General features: G+C 47.7%; 10 protein-coding genes across 10 annotated transcripts; 6 read left to right on the top strand and 4 right to left on the bottom strand.

Moving 5' to 3' along the window:
* Window positions 1–142: 142 nt before the first annotated feature.
* On the top strand, window positions 143–1,175 carry RhiXN_09860 (GTP-binding protein YPT5; the record flags this gene model as incomplete). Its single annotated transcript, XM_043329676.1, has 8 exons — window positions 143–227; window positions 290–386; window positions 436–463; window positions 520–525; window positions 595–654; window positions 711–833; window positions 900–993; window positions 1,048–1,175. 8 exons carry the CDS (start codon window positions 143–145, stop codon window positions 1,173–1,175), a joined length of 621 nt encoding a protein of 206 aa, XP_043182510.1.
* Window positions 1,176–1,579: 404 nt separating this feature from the next.
* On the top strand, window positions 1,580–5,084 carry RhiXN_09859 (Cyclin, N-terminal domain; the record flags this gene model as incomplete). Its single annotated transcript, XM_043329675.1, has 8 exons — window positions 1,580–1,961; window positions 2,014–2,125; window positions 2,183–2,231; window positions 2,290–2,397; window positions 3,254–3,658; window positions 3,725–4,123; window positions 4,180–4,719; window positions 4,776–5,084. 8 exons carry the CDS (start codon window positions 1,580–1,582, stop codon window positions 5,082–5,084), a joined length of 2,304 nt encoding a protein of 767 aa, XP_043182509.1.
* Window positions 5,085–5,371: 287 nt separating this feature from the next.
* Window positions 5,372–6,644, top strand: RhiXN_09858 (ribosomal RNA processing protein 1; the record flags this gene model as incomplete). The annotated part of the gene is made up of 6 exons (XM_043329674.1): window positions 5,372–5,444; window positions 5,499–5,612; window positions 5,674–5,830; window positions 5,952–6,020; window positions 6,076–6,169; window positions 6,225–6,644. 6 exons carry the CDS (start codon window positions 5,372–5,374, stop codon window positions 6,642–6,644), a joined length of 927 nt encoding a protein of 308 aa, XP_043182508.1.
* Window positions 6,645–6,745: 101 nt separating this feature from the next.
* On the bottom strand, window positions 6,746–8,765 carry RhiXN_09857 (methionyl-tRNA synthetase; the record flags this gene model as incomplete). Its single annotated transcript, XM_043329673.1, has 9 exons — window positions 6,746–6,907; window positions 6,968–7,084; window positions 7,136–7,407; window positions 7,463–7,743; window positions 7,801–8,050; window positions 8,103–8,214; window positions 8,271–8,402; window positions 8,461–8,547; window positions 8,598–8,765. The coding sequence occupies 9 exons, from the start codon at window positions 8,763–8,765 to the stop codon at window positions 6,746–6,748; spliced, it is 1,581 nt and encodes a 526-aa protein (XP_043182507.1).
* Window positions 8,766–9,341: 576 nt separating this feature from the next.
* Window positions 9,342–10,772, bottom strand: RhiXN_09856 (peptidyl-Lys metalloendopeptidase; the record flags this gene model as incomplete). Its single annotated transcript, XM_043329672.1, has 5 exons — window positions 9,342–9,384; window positions 9,442–10,162; window positions 10,224–10,311; window positions 10,365–10,486; window positions 10,538–10,772. The coding sequence occupies 5 exons, from the start codon at window positions 10,770–10,772 to the stop codon at window positions 9,342–9,344; spliced, it is 1,209 nt and encodes a 402-aa protein (XP_043182506.1).
* Window positions 10,773–11,257: 485 nt separating this feature from the next.
* On the top strand, window positions 11,258–13,673 carry RhiXN_09855 (amino acid permease; the record flags this gene model as incomplete). The annotated part of the gene is made up of 10 exons (XM_043329671.1): window positions 11,258–11,355; window positions 11,646–11,770; window positions 11,826–11,951; window positions 12,009–12,270; window positions 12,328–12,594; window positions 12,653–12,939; window positions 12,993–13,082; window positions 13,133–13,220; window positions 13,278–13,480; window positions 13,534–13,673. 10 exons carry the CDS (start codon window positions 11,258–11,260, stop codon window positions 13,671–13,673), a joined length of 1,686 nt encoding a protein of 561 aa, XP_043182505.1.
* A 291-nt stretch (window positions 13,674–13,964) lies between these two features.
* Window positions 13,965–19,041, bottom strand: RhiXN_09854 (DNA recombinational repair protein BRCA2; the record flags this gene model as incomplete). Its single annotated transcript, XM_043329670.1, has 16 exons — window positions 13,965–14,069; window positions 14,123–14,278; window positions 14,329–14,507; window positions 14,558–14,678; window positions 14,730–15,020; window positions 15,067–15,313; window positions 15,366–15,593; window positions 15,646–15,724; window positions 15,776–17,371; window positions 17,419–17,727; window positions 17,888–18,103; window positions 18,171–18,187; window positions 18,239–18,359; window positions 18,408–18,702; window positions 18,749–18,930; window positions 18,975–19,041. 16 exons carry the CDS (start codon window positions 19,039–19,041, stop codon window positions 13,965–13,967), a joined length of 4,209 nt encoding a protein of 1,402 aa, XP_043182504.1.
* A 1,980-nt stretch (window positions 19,042–21,021) lies between these two features.
* Window positions 21,022–21,768, bottom strand: RhiXN_09853 (uncharacterized protein; the record flags this gene model as incomplete). The annotated part of the gene is made up of 3 exons (XM_043329669.1): window positions 21,022–21,255; window positions 21,303–21,620; window positions 21,667–21,768. The coding sequence occupies 3 exons, from the start codon at window positions 21,766–21,768 to the stop codon at window positions 21,022–21,024; spliced, it is 654 nt and encodes a 217-aa protein (XP_043182503.1).
* A 56-nt stretch (window positions 21,769–21,824) lies between these two features.
* RhiXN_09852 (uncharacterized protein) lies at window positions 21,825–24,029 on the top strand (the record flags this gene model as incomplete). The annotated part of the gene is made up of 1 exon (XM_043329668.1): window positions 21,825–24,029. The coding sequence occupies one exon, from the start codon at window positions 21,825–21,827 to the stop codon at window positions 24,027–24,029; it is 2,205 nt and encodes a 734-aa protein (XP_043182502.1).
* A 98-nt stretch (window positions 24,030–24,127) lies between these two features.
* RhiXN_09851 (Reverse transcriptase from mobile element jockey protein) lies at window positions 24,128–27,951 on the top strand (the record flags this gene model as incomplete). The annotated part of the gene is made up of 4 exons (XM_043329667.1): window positions 24,128–27,055; window positions 27,110–27,483; window positions 27,547–27,871; window positions 27,925–27,951. 4 exons carry the CDS (start codon window positions 24,128–24,130, stop codon window positions 27,949–27,951), a joined length of 3,654 nt encoding a protein of 1,217 aa, XP_043182501.1.
* Window positions 27,952–27,995: the final 44 nt, after the last annotated feature.

Genomic DNA, 27,995 nt, shown 5'->3' with positions numbered 1-27,995 from the left:
AAGCCAACCGGGAGCAAATATCACGTGATATAGGCACCACCTGTTCACTGCCCCAGCATCCCCTCGGAACCGTGGTCGAGGCTTTGATTACACCAACCACCACCTGCCGACTTTAATTTACGTTTTTTAAACCTACTTGAGTATGTCTCGTCAGCTTCAGTATAAACTTGTTCTTCTAGGAGAGTCAGCAGTGGGCAAATCAAGTCTGGTTATCCGATTTGTCAAAGGTATGCCTTTTCGTCAAGATGCGTGCCGAGTTAAGCTAATGGGTGGCCACCCAAAACCGTAGGAAATTACGAGGAATTCAGGGAAAGTACTATCGGAGCTGCTTTCCTAACCCAAACTGTCGCACTTGAGGATCAAACTGTGGTCAAGTTTGAGATATGGTGGGCGCTTTTAATGATGCTTGGAATACGGGCTAAGTCAGTACTCAAGGGATACAGCTGGCCAGGAACGGTACAAGGTAAAGTACTATTTAAAGCTAATCATGGCAACGCTAATGTGGCTCTTGAATTACAGTCGCTGGTAGGCTCACCCACCGTCCTAAACTCGGGTATTTCCTAACTGGCGCTTAATGATGTCATTGCGGAGTAGGCACCCATGTATTATCGCAACGCACACTGCGCAGTTGTTGTCTACGATATAACGCAACAGGTTTGTTGAAGAGCACCGTCCCAAATTACTCACACATTCAAACCATCCGTACCTAGGCATCTTTGGACAAGGCCAAGACTTGGATCCGTGAACTCCAGCGACAGGCTGACCCATCCATCGTTATCGCACTGTGTGGGAATAAGTCTGATTTGGCTGCTCGTAGGCAGGTTACTCAAGAGGTAGTGATGTTTCATATCACGTCAGCAGCCGTGATCCAGACTGATGTGTTCTTGGGTCACTCTTAGGAGGCAAAGAAATATGCTGATGAAGAGGGATTGATGTGGGGAGAGACTAGTGCAAAGTCCGGGGAAGGTGTTCAAGAAGTATTTACTTCGATTGGTGAGCTCGGTTTAAGTCATATACACAACCGTAACTTAGCATATGTGGTAACAGCCCAAAAACTTCCTCTTACTGCGTCACCTCCTGCGTCAGCGCGAGCTGCTGCATCCAGTGCGAAGCGTGGCGTGGATCTCAACAAGGGCCAGGGTGGAACAGGCCAAGGGGAAGCATGCAACTGCTAATTGACGATGGCTCGAACGAATTTAACACTAGGAAGCCCAGGATAGAGGGGACATGGACTGTATGGCATATTTTTGTATCTACCTATGACCAAATAGTGACTGCTATTACTTCATTGACGGTAATGAAACTGGGATGGCATGCTGTAAGTAGGTTCTGTTTGTTGTCAACTGAGCCAGAAAGGCAACTTTGCCGAAAGACGGAAGAGGTCCTATTAACTCTCATCCAATCTTTCTCCTTCAGTTTGGCTCTGATTTCTCAACCACAAATTATTCATTCTGATTCTCGCTTTCTTAGGAACTTGGGAGCTGGCAGGTGTGGCTCAGAAATTAGCCAGTACCCAGCCGTGTCTCAGTCTGGTTGATACATCTAAGCTCAATCTCAGTGGCCTACCGAAACCGCACCCATGAGCCTCAGATACATCGGCTCCGTCAAGATTGCAATCAAATTTACAGAGCGCTGGTGGGAAAGGTTGCCCAACAAACAACTTGGAGGGAAATCTACAACTAATCGGCCAATACATTCTGTGATCTACCCGTCTTATGGGATTGGTGGCTCTTCGGCTATTTTGATTGCAGACCGTGCTTGGGGCCAAGATGCGGCTCACATAGGGTCTATGGTTGAGGAAGGTGAGGTTCACCCTTGCCCCCTCACCAAAATACTTTGTGACCTTGCCAAAATGCACGATATTAGAGACCCAACGACAGGAGGCATTGATTATGATGTCTTACTGGGAGTTTTAATTGGTCATCATGCTTGGAATTGGGGTACCTCCGAATTTTCGAGTGGTAGGCTCCCGGCCAAACTCGAGCTTGAGCCCGTATCTAACAAAGATATTAGGCGGGTATGCATTCTTTGGACCCAGTCAGTTCACTGAACTCTACTCCCATGTGACCACGCCCATTTTTGGATTGCTACATTTTGCGGGTGAGGCAACCAGTGTACGCCATTCGTAGGCCGCAGTTATAGTGCACTCTACCGCACGATCTAACTTCTACGCGCCTACCAGCTGGCTTGTTGGCGCGTTGAGTAGCGCGTTCCATAGCCTGTACGAAATTGTACGTGCCCACATATTTTAGTCGACATCCATGATGTAGCTCACGTACTAAGACTTAGTTTATTGCCGAGGGACAAGAAGATCTGATTGCTAGACTTATTGCTGATGATTCGCCATTTAAGAGTGCTGCGAAATACGAAATTAACTTGGATCAGACAGCGAAGCAAGTAGGTATCGGGCAAGCAATGCGCCAACAATAATACCTCGAATGCGCTAGACTTTAGTTGATAATAAGTCAAGTTATATGAAGGGCCTTCTACTCACCTAATTCCATTCGAGATATTGGCCCAATACAATACGAAAGAAACGATTGCTATCAATTGAGACCTTCAGAGCCTGTCGAATTATGACCCTTGGAACACGAACATAGTACTACCATGATAGATCAGTGTCCCCAGCTTCTCTGTGAAGGATATATCACAGGAACCTTGTTTGGTAATTCACGCACCCACGCATGCATGCCTGATCTGGAGCAGCGACAACTCAGAATTAATCAAACCCATGCAACCGTGAGAATCATAATTGATTCTCAATTAATTTGGCTTTCTGGCTACGATCTTGATTATGTATGATTACTACCCGTGGTGCTTGGATGCTTTGGAGGCATTTTGAATTTTAATTTGGACTACATGCGGTATCGATCTTCGCTCCCGAAGCTATATAGCCTGATCCGGAATACTTTAAATCAGCGATATCGAGGACTGGGTATAAATAAATAGCACTATGGTGTTTGAAGGCATACCCATCACAGTCATATAAACAGCTAACTGGAATGTGTTAGTCTACAATTCTGAATTATTTTAATCCAATATTTTGACTGGGACACGAACAAGAGTTGAAATCACGTGAATCACGTGGGAGGTCACAACAAAGCCATTGTCCGTCCCAGCCCATCACAGGGGTAACTGCGAATTCCACTAGCTCTATTACTTGGCACAATTGTAAGCATAAGAGCGATTCATGGCTGGAATACCTGTGCGTATATCTCCAAAAATAGATGTTAAATTCGCTCACTTTATACAGGCTCGCAGGTCGACGCGAAACACCAAACATGTAGATCAAAATGCTGGCCAGCCAACAACCCGAAGCACTGCGGCTCGTAAGCGTGCAGAGGCCAGCAAGCCGGCTGCAAAGGAATCGGCTTCAACCGTAGCCCTTGGACTCAAGCGTAAGGCATTGGGCGACAACACCAATGCTGAGAAGAAGAAGTCTACCAAGGCAGCTGATGCTAAGGGAAAGGGCAAGGTCGTGAAGGCACCCATGCCCAAGGCCAAGATTGCTGCAAATGCGGCAAGTGCAAGTCGAGCCACCCCAATGAAGCTCGTAGTTGAGATACCCGTCCGTAAACGCCGAAGAGTACAACCAAAACCCGTAACTGTGGCTACTAAGGGACCCGCCAATTCGAGTGCCAAAGCGTCCGAAGAGGTAGTCAGTATATTCAATACACAAATTTTCAAGGGAGCGTGCATTTACTTATTATTTACATCACCATAGCCGAGGCATTCATCCGATCTCATAGAGAGCAGTGACCACCATCTAGCTCTCCAAACAACCGAAGCACCACCCGATATTGATATCCAAGCTGGAGAGCCAAATCAAACGACGAAACCTGCCCCAAGTCTATTGGTCGAAAAAGATCGGTTAGAAGACGAGCCACCTGCGAAGCGCCTCCGTTCGAGCCCCAGTCCGAATATTCCACTGGCGCAGCCTGCTCACATTGAACCCACCATTAGTTCTCCGACTCAGGACAAGGATAATCCATTTGAAATTGGTCTGCGGTCCCAAAGGATAGAAAACCAGCCTTGGGTTGACCTTGATGCGGAAGACGAGAACGACCCGGCGATGGTATCTGAGTATGTCAACGAAATTTTTGGTTACATGAGAGAGCTCGAAGTGAGTATCAATCTGTTTGTAACAATGGCTACTCAATAATTACGTGATCAACTTAGGTTCAGACCATGCCCAGCTCCATCTATATGAACTCGCAACCCGAGCTCGAGTGGCATTTACGGGGAATCCTTATGGATTGGCTTATCCAGGTTCACGAAAGGTTCCGACTTCTTCCAGAGACGCTTTTTATTGCTGCGAACCTGATCGACCGATTCCTCTCTATGCGTGTTGTTTCACTCGTCAAACTTCAGCTCGTTGGAATTACGGGTCTGTTTGTGGCGGCCAAATATGAGGAAATCATGGTGCCTACCCTTCAAGACCTCCTTAAAGTGGCCGACTCGGATTATACGGTCGAAGACATTTTGGCCGCCGAAAAGTACTTGTTGCGTACCCTTGGATGGGACATCAGTTACCCAAACCCAATGAGCTTTCTGCGTCGGGTGAATAAAGCAGAGGATTACAATGCCAACACTCGGACATTAGCAAAATTTCTTATCGAGATTAGCGTTGTGGAGGAGCGACTACTCAAATATACACCTAGTATGCTAGCTGCAGCTGGTCTGTGGTTGGCTCGGTTGATCCTGGACAAGCCTGAATGGGTATGTAGCTCTTGTTTGCTTCATTTGTGCGAGATTAACTGGGCAATTATTTGTAGGACGTGAGCCTCGAACACTACAGTGGCTACACCGAGAACAAACTTGTCCGCTGTGCGAATGTAATGGTTAACTTTCTCCTCCAGCCCATCAAGCACGAGAGCCTGTGGAGGAAGTATTCGAAAAAGAAATATCTAAGATGTGCGATTGTTGCCCGCAAGTGGGCAGAAGTACGGTGGCCCCCAGAAGAGAATTGTTCGGGTATAGATGAAGACAGCGAAGGTTTCGGACTGGTAGATGTAGATCTTGCCGCTGCATTACCTTATTTGCGCGAACAAGCCCTGGCTAGAGCCGAAGCGCAAGACTTATGATGCCCAGACTCAAGTCAACTTCGATGCCCAGTCACTCTTTCACTAGGCGCTTCTTTCTATACGGTTTATATATAATTGCTACCGCTCCTTTGGAACGCATCATAACCCTCATGTATTATATACATAACATCAGTCCTTTTGTGATCTTGGAACTCGTTTTGTTCACCATGTCGATCTTTGTTGTACCCATCTCTGACCAATTCAATCAGGACATTAGCGCTTACATAAGTTATGATCAAGTAATTTGAAATTAAACTTTGAACAATATTTCATTCTTGTCAACGACAATGTCTAACCCAAGCAGCTCATTGCGCCCAAAACAAGAAGTGCCACCTTTAGGAAAGTACCTTGCATCGACGGGTACGTATCGAATATTGTATCAGATACTGAATGCGATCGCTGAGTTTCCTACAGAGAAGAAGACGCGGGACAAGGCAATTAAATCACTTGCGACCTTTCTCTCAGATGACTCGCAGAAGTCCATGTCCCCTTCTGAGAGAGCTAAGTTGTGGAAAGGTCTTTTCTACTGTAAGCATAAGCAACTTATTTCGCTTTATTGATGCCCAAAGGCGCTCGTTTTGTATTCCAGGCTTCTGGATGTCAGACAAACCACTGGTGCAACAGGATCTCTCATCCGAACTCGCCAATTTGGTTTTGGTCATTCCCACACTTGATTCAGCAATCGGCTTCATACGTGGTTTTTGGGAAGCTATAGTCAGAGAATGGTCAGGCATTGACCGGTATAGGTGAGGGTACTTCTCGTCACATCATGAAAATACTTTAACAATCATGTCGGAAAGGAAGGATAAACAAGTATTATATGCTGATACGTCGATTTGTCAACACTACGTTCCGCTTGTTATTAAGGCACGGGTGGGACGCAGAAGGATGCGATTCAATAAACGATATTTTTCAGGGAAACGGTGGCCCCCTTTGGTAGGCAATGATTGATACTTTTGGCAGCGAGTACAGCTAATAACTTACCTTGTAGCCCAGATGATAAGAAAGTTCCTGCCAGTTTATCCTATCACCTCGCCGATATATATCTAGAAGAACTTGACAAAGCTCTTGACACAAATGACGATGTGAGATCACTGAGCTCCTTCTGATGCATAATCTAATTATCTCTATACTGTATAGGATCACAAACTTCCGCTCATCACTCTATTAAGGCCATTCATCAACCTTTCTGCATGCACCCCAAACAAAATAACGTACAGCCGAATGCAAACCGCACTATTCACTCCCCTACTTGATGCACTGGTTTTTCGCGCGACACCACTGGACTCGGATAACATCGATTCTCAACAAAGAAAACGGAAGCGTTCTTCAGAGACGTATCCCAATATTCTCGAATCTATATGCAAATGCACATCACAGGCCGGAGCTACACCCTCGACTGGGAATTCACAAGACACTGCTAAGGATATTTTGAACGCTATATTCGAGGCGGCAGGTCACATAGATACCAAGGATGCTAATAGAAAGAAGATGTATGCACTGTGGAAGCAACGCATGGAAGAGATTGAGGGGTCTCCAGAAGTGGATGGGGTTAATTGATATGTATTTGAACGATATCCTGTGCTATGCAATTGGCATTTTCCTTTGATCTTTTCTTTCTTTACAGTCCACAGCAAACAGTTGTAGTGACTATGGTACCGTCAAACTGTATTTCTGAGCCTGGGGAAGAGCTGCTGATTCAACCTGGATGTCCTCCCAACCGATGGATCTCCTTTCCACAACGATGTATCATTCCACCCCCTATCCTCATAGGAAACACCTAATTGAGTCAACAATTGGTCCGCCTTCGCAGGAATGAATGGCTTCAAGAAATAGAATGCCATAGTTAGACACGCTACTGGACAAGGAGAGCTATTGCTTACCTGGAGTAGTATCCCGATTATGCGCAAAGTTTCGACGCTATACTTGTGCGCTCTGACAACAACTTCAGTACTAGATGTAGGCAGCCATGGCTCCAATTGAGTAATGTGTCGATTGGCCTAGCTTTTCGATAAATGCTCATCAGTTATCCACAGCCAAAGCCTACTAACCTCGTTCAAACACTCAACGATAGCCTCAGGTACTCTTCCTATCTGAAGTCGATCCATGTACCCTTCCACTAGATTTGGAAGTTGATCTAGTAGCCGATTCAAGCGTGCATCTCCTGGATGAATGTCCCGGACAACCACAGCTGGTTTGAGTGCCTTGTCAACTTCTGGCAGGCGCGCGAGAAGCTTGGGTGCGGTAATTCGAGACAGGAGATTTCCCAGAGACCCCGAAAGCTCACGCTGGTAATGCTTTCGAGCCTGGTTATTTGACCAGTCTTCATAGGCACGTTTGACTTTATCGATTTGTGGAGCATACTTACAATTACTCACCACTGTCGGTTTCAAACGTCCCTCCTGCCCGAAGCATATACCACCTAACTCCATCTACTCCAATATCAAGTTCTCCTCTGTTTTTCTCCGGGTTTACCACTACTCGTGGCTTTGGCGTCCCGTCTTCGTTGTAACCCATTGCGAGGAACGGATCTGCAACATTCCCTCGGGACTTGCTCATTTTTTGTCGATCTTTTGTCCAGTGTCCGTGGGTTAGAAGTGTCTTTGGAGGAGGAAGGTCGAGCGCAAGCAGAAATGCGGGCCAATAGATTGCATGGAATCTTGTGTAAGTAGAAGGTTATTTTGAATATGCAGCAACAGGAAGATATAAATCTTACCGAATGATATCTTTTCCGATTACAGAGATATCTGCAGGCCATGCGATAGTTTTATCAGGGTAGCCGGCAACGGTCAGGTAGTTTGCGAGCGCATCCAGCCAAACGTAGATCGTATGCTCCTGATCTCCTGGAACCTGGATACCCCATTGTAGTCGGGAACGTGGACGTGAAACGGATAGGTCCGATGTTGCATTCTCATCATTAATCAGCGAATCAAGCACAAATCGGTAATAAGGCTCGGGACAAATGGCTAGCAATATAACATCAGGATGCCGTGAGTTAAATGGTGCCTGATCACTGACCTTGTGGGTTACTTTGGAGCCAATCTATCAAAGGCTGACGAAAATAGCTCAATTTGAACTTGTAATTTTCTTCCTCGGACCACTCGACTCTTTGCCCAGTCTCTTTCGAAACCTGTAAATAGGATCGTGCCATTTCCCTACCAGGTACCCAACAGGTAAAAGGCTAACCATATAGCTATTCCCCGTTTTTGAGTCTGTGATTTCTTCTACCTGCGATTCGGGGTAGAAACACTCGTCTGGTACGGAGTACCATCCCGAATGAGTCCCTTTGTAGATATGCCCCCCTTCGACTAGTCGTTTCTATCGTGGTGAAACTAAATAAGCTTCTTCAGATCAATCAACCGAAACGTATACTCACCCAGAACCTCTTGACAGCCAACACATGGTCACTATCTGTCGTACGTATAAACCTCGTGTGACTGATATTCGAATTGAGGGCAAGAATCTAGATCGTAAATTTACGAATGCAATACCGATCACCAATACAAAGTGTACCTTGAATTTTGAACTAAGCTGGTCGCATAATTCTTGTGGAGACACCTTTTTCTCTTTTGCCGCTTGTTGGATCTTGAGGCCATGTTCGTCCGTGCCGGTACTAAATACCACGTGTCGGAGCGGATGCCGTAGTCGTGAGTAACGGGCCAATGTGTCGGCTAGAACCATCGAATAAAGATGTCCGATGTGTGGATCTGTTTCGAGTGAATTAGACCAAAGAACCCCAAATCTAAGAGATCCGGGCTATTATACCAGCATTAGGATAGAATATAGGTGTAGTAACAAAATAAGGCTTTAGTGACCACCCGGTAGTCGCCGATGCATGAGTAGAGAGAGAGGCAAGGATCACAGCTCTAGTATATCTTATCGAAGACCTCGCTGAATGCTTTTGAGTTGATGTGTGTGCCCATCGGGACATGCCAGTTTTACTGGCGGAGAACATGATCAGAGGATGAATGGGTGGCTGTGCCCGATCTGCTCAAAACTTGATTGGCGCTCAAGATTTATAGTAGTCTTGATATATGCGCATTTATCGTTCGGGCTGGACAGGACCACGCGTTAAAGTTTAGGCAAATTTTCTCAAGTATGGACCATGTATGATTGTAGTATGCTATGATAAGGAAACAGGCGACCAGCGAGTTAAGCTAAGCTAACATCCGGTGAATATACAGTATTGTGGTAAACGAAATAAAACAGTGGTATCCATCAAATCGTCACTGACGATCGCTGAAACTCTTTAGAAAATTAGTCGAGGTGGGGGTTGTTTTCGACAAAGTATTCGTGAGAGCTATTGAAATTTGCAGGTTAGCGCAACTATTAACTCAAGAATACCAGTATGACTTACTCAGCATTCATGACTGCACGGTCAGGATCGGTAGACGATAGGTTCTTCGCACCCGATTGACCGTAGGCGTAGTCGTCAGTACCGCCAATGTTCACAAAATGAGTACCCTCGTGAACAATGGTTCCGCCTTTGGAGTCAGTGCCGTTAGTGGGCGCCTTCCAGAAGGCACCACACAAGTAAACAGTGGGGAATCGAGTCGGATAAACATAGGCAAAGGTATCCTGCTTGTCACAAGAGCAGTCGAATTCGAACTGTTCTATTTTGTCGGTCAAGTTTGTAAAGTGACCTTTGACAATTTCGGTGCGGTTGTCGGCCAATGCACCAAACCAAGTAGTGTAACGATCGCCTAGAGTGCCGTCGAAGTAACTGACTGCGTCCTGGTTGTAGGCAATAGCTGCTTTTATACCCTCCTCGATTCCAGTTTGCTGTTCGGCACTGCAGCTATTGAACTTGGGGTTACCTGCTCGTCTGACCATTCGGTTTGGGTTGCGATTGTACAAGGCATCAATACTCTGAATTCCCGTGTTGGACAAAATCTTTTTTGAAGTAAGAAGGCCGCCGACAGGAATATTCAAAATCGAAGTATTGTCAGGATCGGTCGTTAGAGTCGCGGGAACTCTTGAAATCGAACCATCGTCTTCGATGACGTTAAAGTATTCGGCAGGAGATGTCAGTCTAACTATATAACCTCCCGGTGCATGGAAGTTATACATTCCCGAAACTTGAAACAAAGATCTACGTCAAAAATCAAACGCACTAGTCCCAAACGAAATACCACTTACGATCGTGTACTACGGTTTTGTTTTCGCCCGGCTGAAGGACGGTGTACACATCGGGGTCGGAGAGAGCGGCAGCGACCAATGGGTTATACTAACAACGGGGTCAGTCCGCATATTTTAAAGTCTGGTTCCAAGTCAATTTACTTTGACGCGAATTGAATCTACGTCGGCCTTTTGGCCCCCAGTCTTGGCCTTGACTCCATCAGGCCCGACAGACGGGAGCGGTACAAAATCGAATGTATGAGTTTTCCATGAGCTCAGCGGACCTAGGATACTGGTCAGCTACGAATTACATCGAGGAAAGAGTCTATACTGACCATTGGGGTCATTGAGGATCTTCACAGCCTTGGTCCCCATGTTCATGACGGTAGCAGCAACAGTCAGGTCGTCTGGGTTGGTCAAGTCATCCTGAGATTTAACCTGGAGAACGAGCGAGGGACCATTATGCGTAGCACGATGTTCTTTCGGAGAGCGAGTGTGTCCATGGCTGGAAGGGACTGCTGCGGAAATCGAGGCGGAAAAGAGCGCGAGAACGAACGTGGAGTAAAGCATGCTTGCACGATCAAGAGAAAAGAGATAGAATAATATGAGACTTGACTTGCGTCGTTTGCATCAAGTTCACGTTTTAAGGACGAAGAAGATTGAAATGGGACCCTGAGAAGCCCGCTCCGGTCAATGGCAGGTAGCAACCGGGGCGCGTGATGTAATCGCATCCCACACCGGCGTCGAAGCTCGAATCAATTCCTTTGCCAAACTTCGATATGCTCTTTTTCAAAATTCCTTGGCACATAGCACCACGCACACCCGCCACATTAGACCGAAGCATAGGCACCACATGCGCACCCTCGCAAACAACTGCAAGCCGATGGGCCCAGTCGCCTTTTGGCAGCTTTAGTGGCTCAAATCCAATTCAGCGAGCACACGCAGCAATGTTATACTATTGGGTGTGTACATACTAGAAGGCATATATCTCTTTGACAGATTCCACGGTTCTGACATGAATATTCCTCCAAATACTGGTACTGGGGCATTCTCAGATGTGCAAATTGGAATTCACCCTTTTGGCTCCGCTTCTATCTCGCGTACCCGATATATTGTATACGCAAAGTGGATGTGCAAAGGCATACTATGGCAGGTAAGTGGATAGTGTGTCTGATAATCAGGCGACCTGTTTATTGGGACCGAACAGTCGAACTTTCCGGGCAGCCCTGACCACATTGTATTAGGTTCGACAGCGCCCAAGTACCAAAATAGTTATATTGCATTGTACTACGCGAGTAATAATGGTGGAATTCCTACGTTATCTTGACCACCTAGGTAGGGTTAAGCGAATTAACAACTGGAGGGCGGTACTTAAATCGAGGGCCCACTACTGATACCCCACTCCCTCCAACGTATCAACTACTTCTCACTCGCTTACACAAGACATACTGGAGCTATGGAGAAGGAAGAGGCTATATCCAAGGCTGTTCCAGCATTTGACCCCTCCCCTCCATCATTCGAGACGAGGTCTTCAAACTCTACAGATGGAGAGCGATTGGCGCGTATGGGTATGCAAATATTAAAATTGATGGTGGAACGGTCTATTGATGTACATAATATCAGGCTACAAGCAGGAGCTAAAGCGCAATTTGAGCATAGCATCCTTGTTGGGCTTCGGGTTTAGTGTGACCAATAGCTGGTGGGGAGCAGGTGCCTCTTTGGCAGCGGGCATTCTGAGCGGTGGGCCAGGTGGGTAGGTTTTGATTAAGCTATCGTCAGGGGCTAATTTTAGGCATTCCACTCCAGTTCTCATGGTTTATGGTCTTATTTTTCTTGCTCTGGTATCGGTTTGTATTGGAGTATCGTTATCCGAATTGGCCAGTGCGATGCCTAATTCTGGTGGTCAATACTACTGGGCAGGTCAAATAGCACCTAAAAGGCATGCCCCATTGCTTGCGTTCCTTACCGGCGCCCTGAATTGGGCCGGTTCGGTTTTCGCCAGCTCAAGCGTAACGCTCGCCCTGGCCAGTTCATTTGTGGGGTTGTATGCGTTAGGTCACCCAGGGTTGTGAGTGTCGATTTAGCCATTCGATTAGCTTGCTGGACTTGCTAAACTTGCTACTAGCATAATATCACCGTGGATGGTGTTTATTGCCTATCAGCTCATCAACTTGTTCGGCCTGGTATTCAACTGCATCCATCGAATATTGCCAACGTTATCTACCGCTTCCCTATACATTTCTATCATCACATGGCTTGTCACAACTATCATCGTTCCTGCGGTGAGCGACACGAAGCAGCCCGCTCGATTCGTATTCGCAACATTTATCAACCAAACCGGGTGGGAAAACAACATTATTGCTTTCATCGTTGGACTGGTCTCACCCTCGTGGTGCGTTTTTACTAATGCTATTCCTATTTATGGCGACAGAACCAATTTCTACCGACAGGTCTTTCGCAGCTCTCGATGTTGTCACCCATATGGCAGAAGAAATCCATGAGCCTGAGCGAATGATACCTAGGAGTATCTTGGCCACTATCGTCATCGGTCTAGTATCGTCGCTCACCTATACCATCGCTATGGTGTTCAGCATTTCAGACTTTGAAGCTGTGGCTGGGACTGGGACTGGCGTCCCGATCCTTGAGCTGTACTATCAGGCAACTGGGGGTCTCGCAGGCGCGGTTGGACTTCACGTGTTATTTTTACTTACAGGGTTTGGGTGCTTGATCGGCTGTCGTAAGTTGAGTCTGGTGTCTCTGGGCTATCAAGTGCTCACATAGTTCGGTTAGATTCATGGCAAGCTCGCCTCGCGTGGTCCTTTTCCCGTGACCATGGTCTTCCCGGCTCTAGGTGGTGGTCTGTTGTCAATGCTACTACAGGTGCGTTAGATTATGGGTATATATTGCGTAGAATTTACATGACTTAACAGGTGTGCCGCTCAATGCCCATCTCATGAGCTGCGTATGGGTTGGACTACTGGGGTGTCTTTTCATAGCCTCTTCCACAGCCTTCAACAGGTAAAAGCCAAATACATATACATATGCTCTAAAACTGATCTTCTTTTGCAATGTTAGTATTATCACAGGGTGCCTAGCTTTCCTCTACCTTTCGTATTTTGTTCCGGTCGCTTGCCTCGTCATCCGTGGTCGATCCAGATTCCATCACGGACCTTTCTGGCTTGGCTCATTCGGCCTCGTGTGCAACGTCGTATTGTTGGGTTGGACACTCTTCACCCTTGTGTTCTTTAGTTTTCCGTTTGTCGTACCGATCGTACCAGGTAGGTTTTCGTTGATTAGTCGAGCAAAGTTTGACTAACATTTCAACCAATAGGAAATATGAACTATGCGAGCGTGGTCATTGTGGGGTATATTGTATATTTGTGCGTATACTGGTCCATTCGAGGGCGCCATGTATTCCGTGTGCCGGAAGTGGATGGGGAGCCAGTGATTCGTGAAAAGGGTAGTGTTTGAATTTATACGCATTTCTCACTCTTGAATAGCTAGATGAACTATTACAAGAACTTGTTTTAATCATGTTGTCTATCGGAAACCCCTCAGACTTGATATTTTGTTCGATTGACTGAATTGAGCTCAACAAATACAGCAGAATTGTGTGGGTGTTGGAGTTGCCCCAGGTTAGCTGGGATACCAGAGTCAATGCTCTGCCGTTGCTCAGGGGTACCCTTGAATGGATTTAAATCTGAAGAGAAGTTATGAATGCGTACATGTCAGATGCGATATTACACTAATTATAGTCTATTCTCAGATGGCAGTCCATTTTGTATCGCGTCTAGTACTAAGGTATATGTCACCTCCGAAATCATTTTTCCGCCATGAGCCTGGCTGACTTGGCTGTACGTTAGAAAGCTACTCGGTAAATCGATTAGCGATGCCACTAGTTCCCATTGGGACGGACTGACCAAATATCGTTGTCCGACTCGTATTGAATCTGTTCCAAACGCAAGAACATCCCAGGCTGTCAGTTGTGCAGTTCGCTCTGTTGGTTTTCGCAGCGGACGAGCATCTTTGATGACCACTACACGAAAGTTACGGACTTTTCTTGGAGGGCATAAATTCTGTAATCGCATGTATGTCATATACCTTTAAAAACATAGAGTGTACTTACTGCGAGCTGACGCTCCATATCTTCCTCCCTTCGTCCATAACATTCGTCAGATTGCGTCTGGATTGCGTCTGCAAGCCATGCTGCTGACGTCGGCTCAAACCTACGCCCCTTGAACATTTCGAGATCATATTCCATCTCCTCGAGCTCTTCCAAGAAGGCTTCGGCGTCCCCAGGTGCTTCTGTAAAGTCACTTTGAGTCTCGATCCAGAGTTATATTTCAACCGCCCACCTTCACTATTGAACGAAGCACCTTTTGCCAAATGCCTGAGCCTCCCAATCGCAGATCGCATCCGTTCGAGCCTTTTCTCTAACTCTATGCGCCACTTGCTCGCTTCGTTTGTTCGCTGTTCCTTTGGTACACTGTTAAAAGCTAATCCAGGTGTATTGAAACTCTTGCTCACCTCCCAAGCTCTCTGAGCATCATCCTCTGCGTTTTGATCAAACGGACGACCTGAGCGTCCTTTCTCGTCTGTCTCTACAAATCCAACAGGATAAAGTTTGGTGACAATGATATCCAATAATGTCACAGACCCCCCATCTGCCGAAAGACTGCGCAAAGAAGACACAAATGGGCCTCGATGAAAGCCTAAACGAGTATCCCAGCGCGCTAATGACGTAGAGTTGGCAGTTATTTTTAGAGTGGAAGAGTGATAGGCCTTCAAAACCTCTTTGCCTTCGCTCCCCCCTTCAAGCTAAGACCGAGTCAATTTGTGTAACAGACCGAAAGAGGAAACTTACTCGAGCACCTGTAACCGCAATCTTTCGCCCAACAACTAGCTTTCCCTTTTTCACAGCTCGGGCTAGTGCCTTGTCAGCGGTAGTACGAATCCGGTACCACCCATCGGTAAGCTCGATCTCCACTTTCTCGTCATTTCCGATTTGTACATCGCTCACGCAAAGGACAATTGGCTGGGCCGGTGAAGCATCACGCTCTTGTATTCGCCGAATGGCAGGACGCTCCGCGCGGTTAATCTCTCGTTCGTATCTGCGATAGTGTCAAGTAGATGGACTAGCGGACCAGAAAATATTGGAAATACCTATATAACATTTGTCGCAGAGCTTCCTCCCAACTCCACTTCTCTTTCGCCTCCGACGCACCAGAACGTGCCAAACCAGAAAGCTTCCATATGACTTGGCCCCAGTGGTTCTTTACCCATTCTTTATCTACTAGAGTGCAGCCTCGATCTTGCAGCGCCTGGAAGATATCGACATATCCACCCTGAGAGAAATAGAACGAGGCAGAAGCTTCAAGGGACAAGTATGGTCTGAGTGCAACAAGTCAACCATGGCCCGAGGAATCGATAATGACTGACAAACATAGTAGGCATGAGGTCCTGGTGTACCAATGAAGGCACAAATCCTGCTTGGCGAAGCGTTTTTCGTTCGCCTTTGAAGCCTGGGGATATCGAGTTTAATTAATGGAGTAATAGCAAAAGATAAGACTCACGGATATCGAATACGGCGCGTTCTATGATCTGTTTCTCCTTTTCCGCCTCTAATGCTTTCCTAATCCCAGTGATCCCAGGTCCACTATTACTTGACGGCATTGTGCCTCTCAAGGGAGTCGAAACTCTATTCGACCCAACTGGCGTCCCTCGAAGCATGTCCCTACCCTTTTCGCCAGGCGCCATGCCGGGCTTGAATGGCGTGGCAAAACCAGCTACTTTGTTCTTCGGCTTTCGTTGCGATAGACCCAAACGGTAAAGAGTCGATGGTGCGGTTTGAGACATTGATACAGTTTGAGAAAAGGCCGGAATTTGTACAGGTGACTCTGAGGGAGCTTGTGCAGAAAACCGGGGCGTAGAGATTGGTCTTACAGGAGTACTAAACAAGGGGGTAGAGCGGACCGGTGTCCCCAGTTGCGGACGTGAAGTGAATGGGCTCTCCGATACTCTGGGTGGAGCCCGCCTAATAATTGGGCTTTCTGGCACGGGATCAGCTTGTTCATGCGCGTTGTCCACTGCTCGAGTACCACTCAAATTTTCCATTAGCCGTAGCACGGCCCGGGGGGGCGACATACCATGAAGTACAATAGCCCGCTGCTTCCCTTTGCCTGCAAGGTCAGTGCCTGTAGGATCGATTGGTACGACAGTAGTTCCGGGGCCCTCGGCAGGCTCTAGCAATCCCAGCCCAGAGTCGTCTGGATCCAAAGAACCCAACTTGGAAGCTTCGGCTCGTGATGATGCAGCTCCAGATGTTAAACGTGGTAAACGCGTTCGTATTTGAGGTTTCCATTTGGTGTCTTGTTGGTAAGCCATCAGCTTTTCTGCTGATGCCTTGATCTCGTCCTCGGTCAGAGGCTTCAGGCTTCCCAATCCACCAGCGAGTTTGATATTAAGCTTTTTAGCTGGTTTAACAGACAAACTCGTGGACGCTAGATCGGAACGGTCGATGGAGACTTGGCTTGCAGGCATAAATACTGGCATTTCACCCTCATAACCTATGTTTGTCTCAGCAAATCCGAGAGAGGGCCTCGCAAATGCGCCAAATTCAAGATTCTCGTCCGTAGAGCTTGGGTGGACTTTGGTAGCCTGAAGTTGTGGGAGCGGTTGTGCAGGAGCAGTAGGCAATGACATGACCCTGGATCGGATCTGAGGCTTCCACTGGGTGTCTTGTTGATACGCCATGAGTTTGTTGGCGGATAACTTAATCTCTTCGGCAGTGATTGGTTTAATAGCTCCTCCGCCCCCAGCAAGTTTGATATTCAGCTTTGGTGCCGGTTTAGGCATGGTAGCGATTAATTCTCTGTCGATGGGGACCTGACTGGCAGGCATGAATGTTGGCAAGGAGGGGTCTGATGATGCGGTCTCTGCGGAAGTGAATCCCACCGCACCCGGAGTGGATACATATGCACTAAAATCAATATCGATGTCTTTGGTCGGAACATCTTCACCAAACAATCCCTCGCGATGTGGTAAATATTCTGCCTTTTTGGGAGAGCATGGACCGGGCCCTGGGGAGCGATGGGGGGAACTGGAATGTCCAAAAGCTTCCAAACATGGAGACGCATCGCGCGCCTCGCTCTGCGATGATAGACATTCACCTGAGATAGGTTAATAGTAGTTTTTGTATGGGATCTTTTTTACTTACTGAAAACCCCATCGATTACACACTTTGTTCCGTCAGCTTCCCCCTGGCTAGATGGCACTTCTTCGTCTTCAGGCAAGTGACCATTGTTAAGAAAGGGATCATCACGAGCCACGTACTGCACATCTATTTCTGGCTGAAGAACTTCATATTCGTCAACTGCTTGAAGTGTGGCGTCGTCAAAGTCAATTTCGGAGCCAAACCAGCCATCAGAGAGCGAGTCGCTCTGAGCCACATTGGCCAATTCTTCATCTGGAGTTTCGTCGCTTAGTCGGGGACGTTTTCCGGGACGAGGAGAGTCATCTCTATTGGCTGTAGTGGCATTAGCATGTTTTACTTGGATGTTTTGCTGTTTACCTTTACGCATCGTCGATTGGGCCATGATGGTCGGGATCAGTCGCGTGCAAGTCATGTGACTTTACTCCATGTTACATCAAGCGCTACGTTACAAATTACTGGGCCTTCATCGCACCCAAAGCCAACTGAATCAGCCCGGTCTCTGCGGTTCCAAACCTCGCCAGGGCATCTTTAAGCAGCTCTTTGATATCAGGCTGTTCCAGAGCACTTCTTATCTCTGTAGCAGGGTCCTCAAGAAGGTACTGGATTTTCTCCGTTTTTGTTGGTTCCGAGGGGCGGGTGTAAGCTGCAACCGCCTTGGTAGCAACCGCTTCCCATTCAGGCGTGAGCTCTGTGGTAGACAAGAGTTCAAGTATACTGCCCGAAAGTGTAGCATGATCTATTCCAGTCAGACACACCGCTTCGTTTGTGGTCACTAGGCTATTGAGAATTAGACAGGGTTCACGTTTGTCAGGTGTATGCGCACCTAGCAGCCATGACTTTAGTACCAGTAATATCTCTCCTCCTGAACTCGACTTGAATGTCCCTAAGCGCCATCATCCCCCTCATCTCCAATAACGGTTCTGCATAAACCACATGCTTGCCGTCTGGGAAATGAACCCACAATGGATTGACATAGGGTGCAACATACGCACAACCAGCTCCAGCGGCCGCAACCGCTTGTGCTACGCAGAAACAAGTTGTGGCCAGTGTTCTAATAGGTTGTGCCAAGTGCTCGAGAATGGCACAAGCTCGGAGACCTTCGACCGTAGAAGGAATCTTGATGCATACCCGTTCGCGTGGAATTCCCATTAGTCCATAAATTCTGACCAATTGCTGAGCATGTCCAACGGTACCGTTGGTATCATACGCAAGACTTGGTAGTGTTTGAGCATGGACATATCCAGTCGATTCGAGGTGGGGGAAAACTCGTGTACCAAGCAGCACAGTCTATCACCTGGTTAGTATGTATTCAGTAATTTGAGCCACAACTCACCATAAAGTCTACGGCAAGCTGAGCAATCAGGTTTTCGTCGGTAATGCCATCTTCTTTGGCCAGTTTAATCCCAGCCTTGACACCATCAGGGATGAGCGCCTGATGGTGAGGCTTTGCGAGCTCTCCAAGCACTATAGATTGGTTTGATGTCATGTCATGTACCGGTTTGTACTTGACGGCAACTGAGGGAATTAAATATGTTGGGCTCGTTGACAATCACACTCACTCGTATCATCATTTGAATCCACGTCTACCACCGTGTATTTTCTTAGATTGTCGAGCAGGTTCACCATGATTGGGGAGATGAGGGTCATGCATGCCTCGAGGGGTCTATATACGTCCCCAGAGTGTCATGAGACTTCGGATACAACGGACCGGTGATTTTGGTGAATCGGCTGATATCGATATGGCTTAAATTGGATGCTTACAAAAGCGTTGGTACAGGGATGCGCGTTTTGGTTGTGCGGCACGGCTAAAAAGGATCGCGAGGAACCAGCAAAGCGCGTGTTTCCTTGATCATAAGTACCAGCGGCTGCGGAGGTTTCGACTCACAACCTCTGCAGACTTGCATATACTCGGAACAAACAAAGTACAACATTCGAACAGGTTGGAACCTATTGCTTCCAACAACAAAGAAGGCCTGGTCTCGGAATGTCTTCAACAATGCGTTAGGGCAGTAGCCATAGCCCGAGTCCAGTCACTGATATCATGTAACTTGGAGGGATCAGTGTTAAAGGGCAGTCCTTTTGTGCTCAACAGGTATGGGCCCATTCTTGGCCGGATCGACACTCAAAAGTTCGTATCTTATGAGGTGAAATAACACCTTTAGAAAGATAACTGAGCTTGTTGATAGTGACAATGTCACTATCACATCACACATGGCTTACAGCGCCGCATAAGGGCTTTGGCAACGGATTTCATGGGTACATGCGTTTGGTTTTTGCCGATATTAAATTGGAGAATAGTCTTGTTAAGGCTAATCCACCCAAGAATGCTCGGTACTGCTGGACACAAAGTGCCTGCCTTTCAACGGCTGATCCTATCTCTCCAAATGGCATCAGTAACCGGGCTTGAACTATGAATATCGCAATAAGCACTGTGAAGATATAATCCACAAATGACAGCATGTAGCGCGTAGAAAATCGCGTTGAGTCACGATCACACCTAATTAGCCACCAAAAAGCCCCCTTTTTGTTCTCCCCACTGCAACCATAAATATGGGTATATGCATTTAGATCCATTAGTAAAGGTTGTAGCCAGGAGATCATTCTACAATATTTATTAATAGGATAAGTTACCAATCGCTACTGCTGCAAGCGTATGACGTTGATGAGCCGCCCGCAAAGCCATGGCAATTTCAGCAACAATGGGCTGGTTGTAAAGGGATTCCCTGGTGTATGGTAGGTGTATGGTGGCTCCTGACCAGGAGGGGCCCCTGGAGTAGAGAACTTGGCCAAAATATTTGGGAGTCAAGTCAAAAGTTGTTCAGCCACTTTCAAAACCCTTTCAGGCCTCCAGCTTGCAAAAAAAAAAAAAAAAAAACGCATTCACCCTAAGAATAGATGGTTTGTGATTAAGAAAAAGAAAAGGCTGTACCCAGGTTCAAACCAGGGTTGCTATCTTGTGGCGAGGGTTTGACCGCCCAGACCGAGGTACGAGGTCTGGGGCGGTCGAACCCCGGCACGGACAAGCTTGGGGGTCCAGGGGTCTCCCCTGGTCGAGCCCCAGCCAAAGGACGAGACAGTCCTGAGCATAGGTGAGGGACATGTATTTGGCGGGTATACCTACTCGCAAAACTAATATCACTTGCTCTTTATCTTGTGTATATAAGGTGTGAATTACAAAGTAAATAAGAATGTTATAGAGCCGTCACGTGAATCTGGACTTGATGGTTCCAACCCTCCGATCAGCAACCATAACATCAAACGCGCCCTCCTTTCAAATAATATCATTCCGTAACCTTGGTCCGTTCGATGCAGTCATGATATTTCCTCTGGCAATGCTCCCCCACCTTCTCTTTGGACCTATCAATCCCAACGGCCTCTGCAAGTTTTGAGTACACTAATTGAGTCAGATGCACAGAATGGCCTGTCTAGTATACATTATTCCAATTCTTGTAACCGCCAACAAAGCTCGTATCCTACAACTTATTTCTTTTGAAATGCATTTCCATTAATGAGAACTACATGCAAGCGAGTCGCCGTTTACAGGATAGCAAACGTCACAAATTGACCCGACCCGCGGGTTATTAACATCAACACGTGTATTGCGTGCTAATTCTCATCGGATTTAATGTCTTCCAATGCATCCATAAACACCTTACTGGTCGGCAGTCTTTGGAATATGGCCAACACAAGTTTGTTTTGAATTTCTTCTTGTTCTTTAGCACGCCGAGGACTCTGCAACTTCTTTACTTCGGGCAAAAGGCCATTGATACGTGCGCCTATGACCGGGTCCTTGAACGAGTTGAAATCAAGGAGTGGGCAGACCAAAATAATTGACCCAAACTACGGCATTGTGAGATGGTATCAGCTGATGAGGGATAAGCGCATACCACTTTGTATCCCTCCAGGAATCGGACTGCTCCCCGCTTAAAATTGTTGAATGCCGACTTGTATGCTATGAAATCTGAAGATTTTTTGAGTTCCTGCGCCATCTCCTTCCCTGCCTTGGTCTTGGTATTAAGCTGCATGTTACGCGACTCCAAATACGCTTCAAGTATGGCCAGGCCCTTTTGAGCTTTGGGCATGGGGCTATTTTCCAGTGAGCGCCAGTAGATACCAAACCGCAGTCCCTGGAGTGCAGCTCCGCATGACTGAACATAGGACGTGCATGTTTGAATATTGAATGCACCGTGTTTGTCCTCAATGGACTAGGGAATAATCAGAGAACAAACATAGTAATTTGTTGATGCTCACATTATAGATCCCGTGCAGGGCCCGGTTGTTGAGCGTACGCAGAGTATCAGTGAACTGACTGCTGATTGAATCTATAACATTGGCTCCATCCACCTTGGACATGCATGTATTATAATAAAGTAAGAAAGGTCAATTCAACAACGCTAGAACTCACAAGCATGTCTGGCGTAAAGCCCTCCAACCCATTTACTAAAATCTTCAGCCCAAGCGTTACACGTGCCACTTCCACCATGACTGATGATACTGGACAGTACAGTGATCCTATCTCGGATTTCCCTGACTCGCCCAGCATCTCCACTCGTGCCAGTAACGTTATTAAACGCTATACTTCCTCCTTCTCTATTAATTCCAAAAAATCCAAAAACAACGACGGATCAACGTCGATATCAGCTACCTCGTCGCCTCCCGACCTCAGACGCAAAACCTCATTACCGTCGCTAAAGACCGCACACTTTGCCCGAATCGTGCCAGATAGCCAAGTGTCGTTGGAATGCGCTAGCACCAGCGCCTTTGTTGCGGATGAAGGCATGGAATATGACTCAGACGAAACCTCTAGTGTCCGAACCTATGCTACGTCTAAATCTGTCCCAAAGTCGACTCCACGGGTACAATCCCCCACATCCCCAGAAATTGAGAACAGCTCCAACAGAAGTCATACACCGACGCAAAGTCTACCCAGGGTAAAAACCACCCTACCAATCCCCGACATCTCAACTCAACAAATCCTCGACGAAGATGAAATAGTTCAAGATCGTAATTCCTTTAACGATGTTCACTGCGACCTTACGGAACTCCTCACCTCAAATTCGAAACAATTTATCATCGAGGCTAACACTGTCCCGGAGCTCCTAAGAAGCATCCTCAAGGTAATCCGGATGAACCTACTGTCGGTAGGCAATGCCAGCCCAGGCATGTCGCGCTCTAGGGACAACGCCTGCCACGAGATCTCAAAAATCTGCAACGAGTTCGCCGAAGACTGCACAATAATCCTCAACAACAATGACCCCAACATTACCATCCACCAAGAAGTCGAGAATCAAGGAGAGATGAACGCAGGGATGGATGTAGACGAGGGTAATATTCCTAACATCATTGACTACGGTCCTAACCACACCCCTGGTGCAACCGCAACCCACATCCCCCGGAGCTGGGCAGACCTCCCTGATCTCCCAAATTATCCCCCTGGAACTAACGACCAGCACATTCTTCAAACTCTCTTATCGATCGCAAATGACATCAAAACAATCAATAAACGTATCGACGGCATTGAGAACCGCAACAAGCCAATCCATCCAAACCCATACAAGACGATATCAACCCAACCAATACCTGAAACCAAAAACGACATGTCGACCCCAACAAACAGCACAAATCCACCAGCCAGAAAGAACCTAGCCCAAATAATTAAGGACAAGATGAACTCGAAGCCCACCGAGCTAGTACCGGCTCCTAACGTTACTCTTCCGGCCCCAATTTCGAAGGGGACCGAGGCAAGTGCTGTTAGATTCATTTTTCGCTTCCTACACGGTGCCCCAGACGACACCAAAAAGAGGTTATCTCCCCTTGAAGTCAGTCGCCGCCTCAAGGGCGTTTTTAACGACCAAATGGGCCTTAATAGGTGCCGCATCTTAGAATCTAAATGGAATCTACGTGGAAACCTTATACTAATATTCCCAGCCCATTCTAACCCAAGCGCAATCAGCCAGATGGAGCCCGAAATACGAAATGCCCTGGGCCTCAACAACAGTGGCTCCATATTCACCCGTGACACAAAATGGTCCAAAGTCATTATCTCTGGGGTCCCCACAGGCTTCTCAGAATCCAACGACGACCAAGTAATCTCAAAAGACAAACTCATGGAAGAGGTGCGTAAACATAAATCTACCGAAAAACTCACTATCACACAATACCCCGACTGGACCATCCGCCCCGAAGACATTAGAACGGCGTACGGTTCAATCGCTTTTGCCTTTGAAGATCCCGACGGCTCTAAACTCGCCTTAATCCTGAAGGAGAGATTCTCCCTTTTTGGATGCGCACTCCGCGCAAGGGCCTGGAGCAATAAGCCCTTACTGCAGACCTGTAACCGCTGTGCTACATATGGCCACATCCAGACCCACTGCCACAGGAAACCTAGGTGCACCAGATGCGGATACAACCACCCAACCGACCAACACGACGAAAAATGTAAACTGTGCCACAACGAAGCGCGAGAGAAAGGGGCACCTTGCCCTCACCCGCACCGCTGTGGTGTTTGCCGCCAAAATCACAAATGGAACACAGACAAATGCCCCGAAAGGGCTAAGTTCCGCACACCAATTGCTCAAGCGCTCCGCCAACCCCACACTGGAGCACAAGCATGAATAATAAACTCGACATAATTCAACTGAACGTTGCAGGATGTCAACTCCGCGTTCACTCTTTGCTCAATGACAAGTCCTACTTAGCCGCCTTGATTCTCATGATCCAAGACCCCTGGTGGGGAAGGATAGGTTACGACAAGACCATCGACCCTAAAACTATCAATATTTATGGCACAACTAACTCACCCTTCTGGATGTGCTTCTCGCCGCCAGGCATCAGCGGCCCTAAAGGCCCCGGCGTGTCTATTTATGTCCGGAGAGACATTCCTGGTCTCCTCGCACAATATTCTGACTCTCTCCCTCCCCACCCCGACGTTCTTGCTGTCGACGTAATTTATAATGGCTCTCTCACCACTCTCGTCAACGTCTACATTCACGGTGACAACAAAAGATATGAGGAAGCCCTAAACCATTTAATATGCCATCCCTACCCCAGCTCACACCCCATAGTCATTGCAGGTGACTTCAACGCCCATCACCCTAACTGGGCCCTTGAGGGGTCCAAATGGGTTGATAACCACCCCAACCCCAACGCACGCTTATTAGACAACTGGATTTCCGAGAATGACTTCCATATTTTCAATGACCTCACAATGCCCACCTGTATTGGGAGGAGAGGGCAATCTGACTCAATTATTGATCTCACCCTCCTCAACAGCGCCACTGTTGATGCCTTTGAAGATTTTGAATGGACTTGCAAAGCGGAGGGAGCTATGGGTTTGGATCACAACATCATTTTGTGGACAATCAGCTTGCACATACATGCAGACGGCACAACAGATACCAAACCCCCTCCTAACTTTGTAATAGACCTTGAAATAGAAGATGATTGGACAAGTTGTTTTGATTTTCTGCTGTCTCTAGCCCACCTCCCACTTGACCCAAAAACACCAGCGGACCTGGAGTCAATGGCAAACGGCATCCTCCAGGCCATGACGCAAGCCACCCAGGACACCATGCCGCAGAAGAAACAGGGCAAGAGAGGCAGCCAATTGCCGTGGTGGAGTAGCAAATGCTCCAAAGCCCTCCGTGAGTTAAAACACCCGTCCGACTCCCGTTCCCGCGACGTGCGCAGAGCCGCTCTCCGTGGAGCTATCAGACGCGCCTGCAAGTCTCACGCCAACAAAGTGTGCAAAGCTGCCACCGTCGGGAACATTTTCAGGTACACCAACTGGTACAAGGGCAAACGTTGGGCCCCCCTGCCACCAATATGTTTTGGCGGCGGCCTTGTCACCCAACCTCAGCAAAAAGCCATCGCCCTGACTGACAAATTCTTCCCCAAAGCAACCTTGGCAAAAGTATTGCTTGAGCCCATCGGAATTCCCCTCTCCCCCCAGAGACCATGGCACTCAATCACAAAAGAGGAAGTTGAGGCGGCCCTTGCAGACTTGTCAAACACGTCCGCACCGGGCGCATTTGGAACGAATTACCAACTGTTGAAATGGGCCTTCTCCTTGAATCCAGTCCCCATTCTGGCACTTTACAATGGATGCCTCACGTTGGGATACCACCCCACATGCCTTTGTAACGCAGTCATTGCTGTCATCCCCAAACCAAACTGTAACAACATGTCCAATCCCAAGTCCTACCGCCCCATATCCCTCCTAGAGACTCTGTCAAAATGCCTGGAGAAAGTCATCACGCAGAGACTCATTTATGAATCTGGCAAGTTCAACCTTATCCCACACTTGCAATTTGGAGGGCGCGACATGACCTCATGCATCAACGCCGGACTCTGTCTCACTCACAACGTCAAAGCCCAATGGGCTCTAGGAAAACACGTCTCCCTGCTTACCATGGACGTATCTGGATACTTCAACAACATAGATCATGCCAGATTAGTCTACACACTGAGACGCTTGGGCTTTGCGCACAAAATTTGCCAGTGGCTTATCTCATACCTCCACGAGAGAACGGCACAACCAAAAATTGACAACACCTTGTGCAACCTGATTAATCTTCTGGCAGTTGGCATCCCACAAGGCTCTCCCTTATCACCAATCCTGTCATCTATATACTCAATCCCCCTCCTCCGTGCAATTCAAGACCCACAGGTTCACACCTACGCTTACGTTGACAACTTCTCCATACTTGCCTTCTCTCACTCCCACTCTGCCAATGCTCAGATCCTCAAAGAAATTGCACTCTTGGCTAATGAAACGCTACAATTGCTTGGACTTGAGTTTGAACTCCCAAAATCCAATCTCATTCACTTCATTTCACAAAAGCAACAACCATCCAACGCTAAAGTCAAGATCCCGCTTGAGCACGGAGCGCTGAATATCACACCAAAAGTTGTAGTCCAGTGGTTGGGCTTTTACCTTGACCAGAAACTGAACTTCCAAGAACACATCCGGTACATGGCCAACAAAGCCAACGCAGTCCTGGCCGGCCTCCAAATGCTTGCCAACACCGTTAGGGGCATGACAATGCGGCATGCGCGCATCCTCTTCATCTCATGTGTTCAACCCATCCTCACATTTGGTTTGCTTTTGTGGTTCCACGGCAAACTACAAAAGTCCCTGTCCAACCCAATCCAGAAGGCGCAAAACGCGGGAATTCAATGGTTAACTGGCGCGTTCAAAACAACACCCACCACCGCTCTTCACCACCTTGCTTCCATCCCACCCATCCACATATACCTTCACAGGCTCAACACCAACGCCGCCACCAAATTCAGAGCACTCCCAAAACTTGCCAAAGTCAGCCGGCGCCTCCCCCCGTCTTGGGATACTCACAACCCATCCCTACCATATCCCCCCAAACCCAAGAGCAATACAACAATAACCCCCTCCCCCATTACCCGCCTTGCAGCCCTCTCCCATCCTGACGCCAAATTTCAAACCCCCTATCTCAACCCCCCCTGGCGCCCGGATAACCCCTTCCCCGGCAGATTAGTATGCGCATTCCCCCCTGGTGGCTCCTTGAAGAATTGCCAAGAAAAGATTGCTGAGAATGCCAACCGCTTGATCAACGCACTTGCGCACAAAGGCACTCTAGTTGGCTTCTCAGACAGCTTGAAAGAGGTTTGAGCAGGGGTCCGCAAGGTTGGAATTGGATATAGCGTACAATGGAAAAAGTCTGAAGTGGCCAAGTTCAGCGGTGGTATCGGCCCTTGCGCCAACATCTTTGACGCCAAGATGCTTGCCCTTGCCCTTATAGCCCAAAGATGTGTTAGGTTTGCCAGGTCTCACAACATCCAAAAAATACACGTCTTTTTGGACAACCTAGCAGCCGTACGCATCATCAACAGAACCAAACCACACCCTGCTCAATACGCGTCAATCCTCTTCCGGAAGGAAGTCCATGCTTTTCTTAGAGACAACCCAAGGCGCACGTTTGTGGTCCAATGGATCCCTGGACACTCAAAGATTGATGGGAACAAACGCGCCAATAGGTTAGCTAATGAAGGACTCAACCTCCGTCCCACCGCATTCTTCAACCCAACTTCAACGTGGGCTAAATGTTGAGCCACTCAACGCGCCTCCAAGACATGGGCAAAAATCTGGGCGGACAGCCCTCACTCCAAAACTGTGCGGAAACACATCCCCCGGCCCCTGTCTCTCAAACTCCACCCCATCTTCAACAACCCCAGCCTACCTTGCTCTGTTTCCTCTTGCCTGGTCCATGTGATGACAGGCCATGGGTGGTTTGGTGAATACAAGGACAGAATGCCGTTCATTGAGGGTTCCCACAAATGCCCATGCGGCAAGCAGGTCCAAAGCGTCCCGCACCTCCTTTTCCTGTGCCCTCTCTCTGAAGATAGCCGCAAGAACCTTACCAATGTTGCACCTGATCTCAACCCCCTCACCCTCTTTGGGTCTACCAAAGGCCTTGAAGCGGTTGCAAAATTCATTTTTCACTCCAGAATTGGCCTCTACAAATAACAACGCAGGATACTGCCCCACCTTCCCCTGTCTAACCCCAACGCCACCAAGCGCCCACCCAACCATACCCCTTTCTCAC

The sequence above is a fragment of the Rhizoctonia solani genome, chromosome 8, assembly GCF_016906535.1.
Source record: "Rhizoctonia solani chromosome 8, complete sequence".
NCBI classification, from domain to species: Eukaryota; Fungi; Basidiomycota; class Agaricomycetes; order Cantharellales; family Ceratobasidiaceae; genus Rhizoctonia; species Rhizoctonia solani.
The sequence above is the reverse complement of the archived record's forward strand: the minus strand, read 5'-3'. Positions and strand labels throughout refer to the sequence as shown.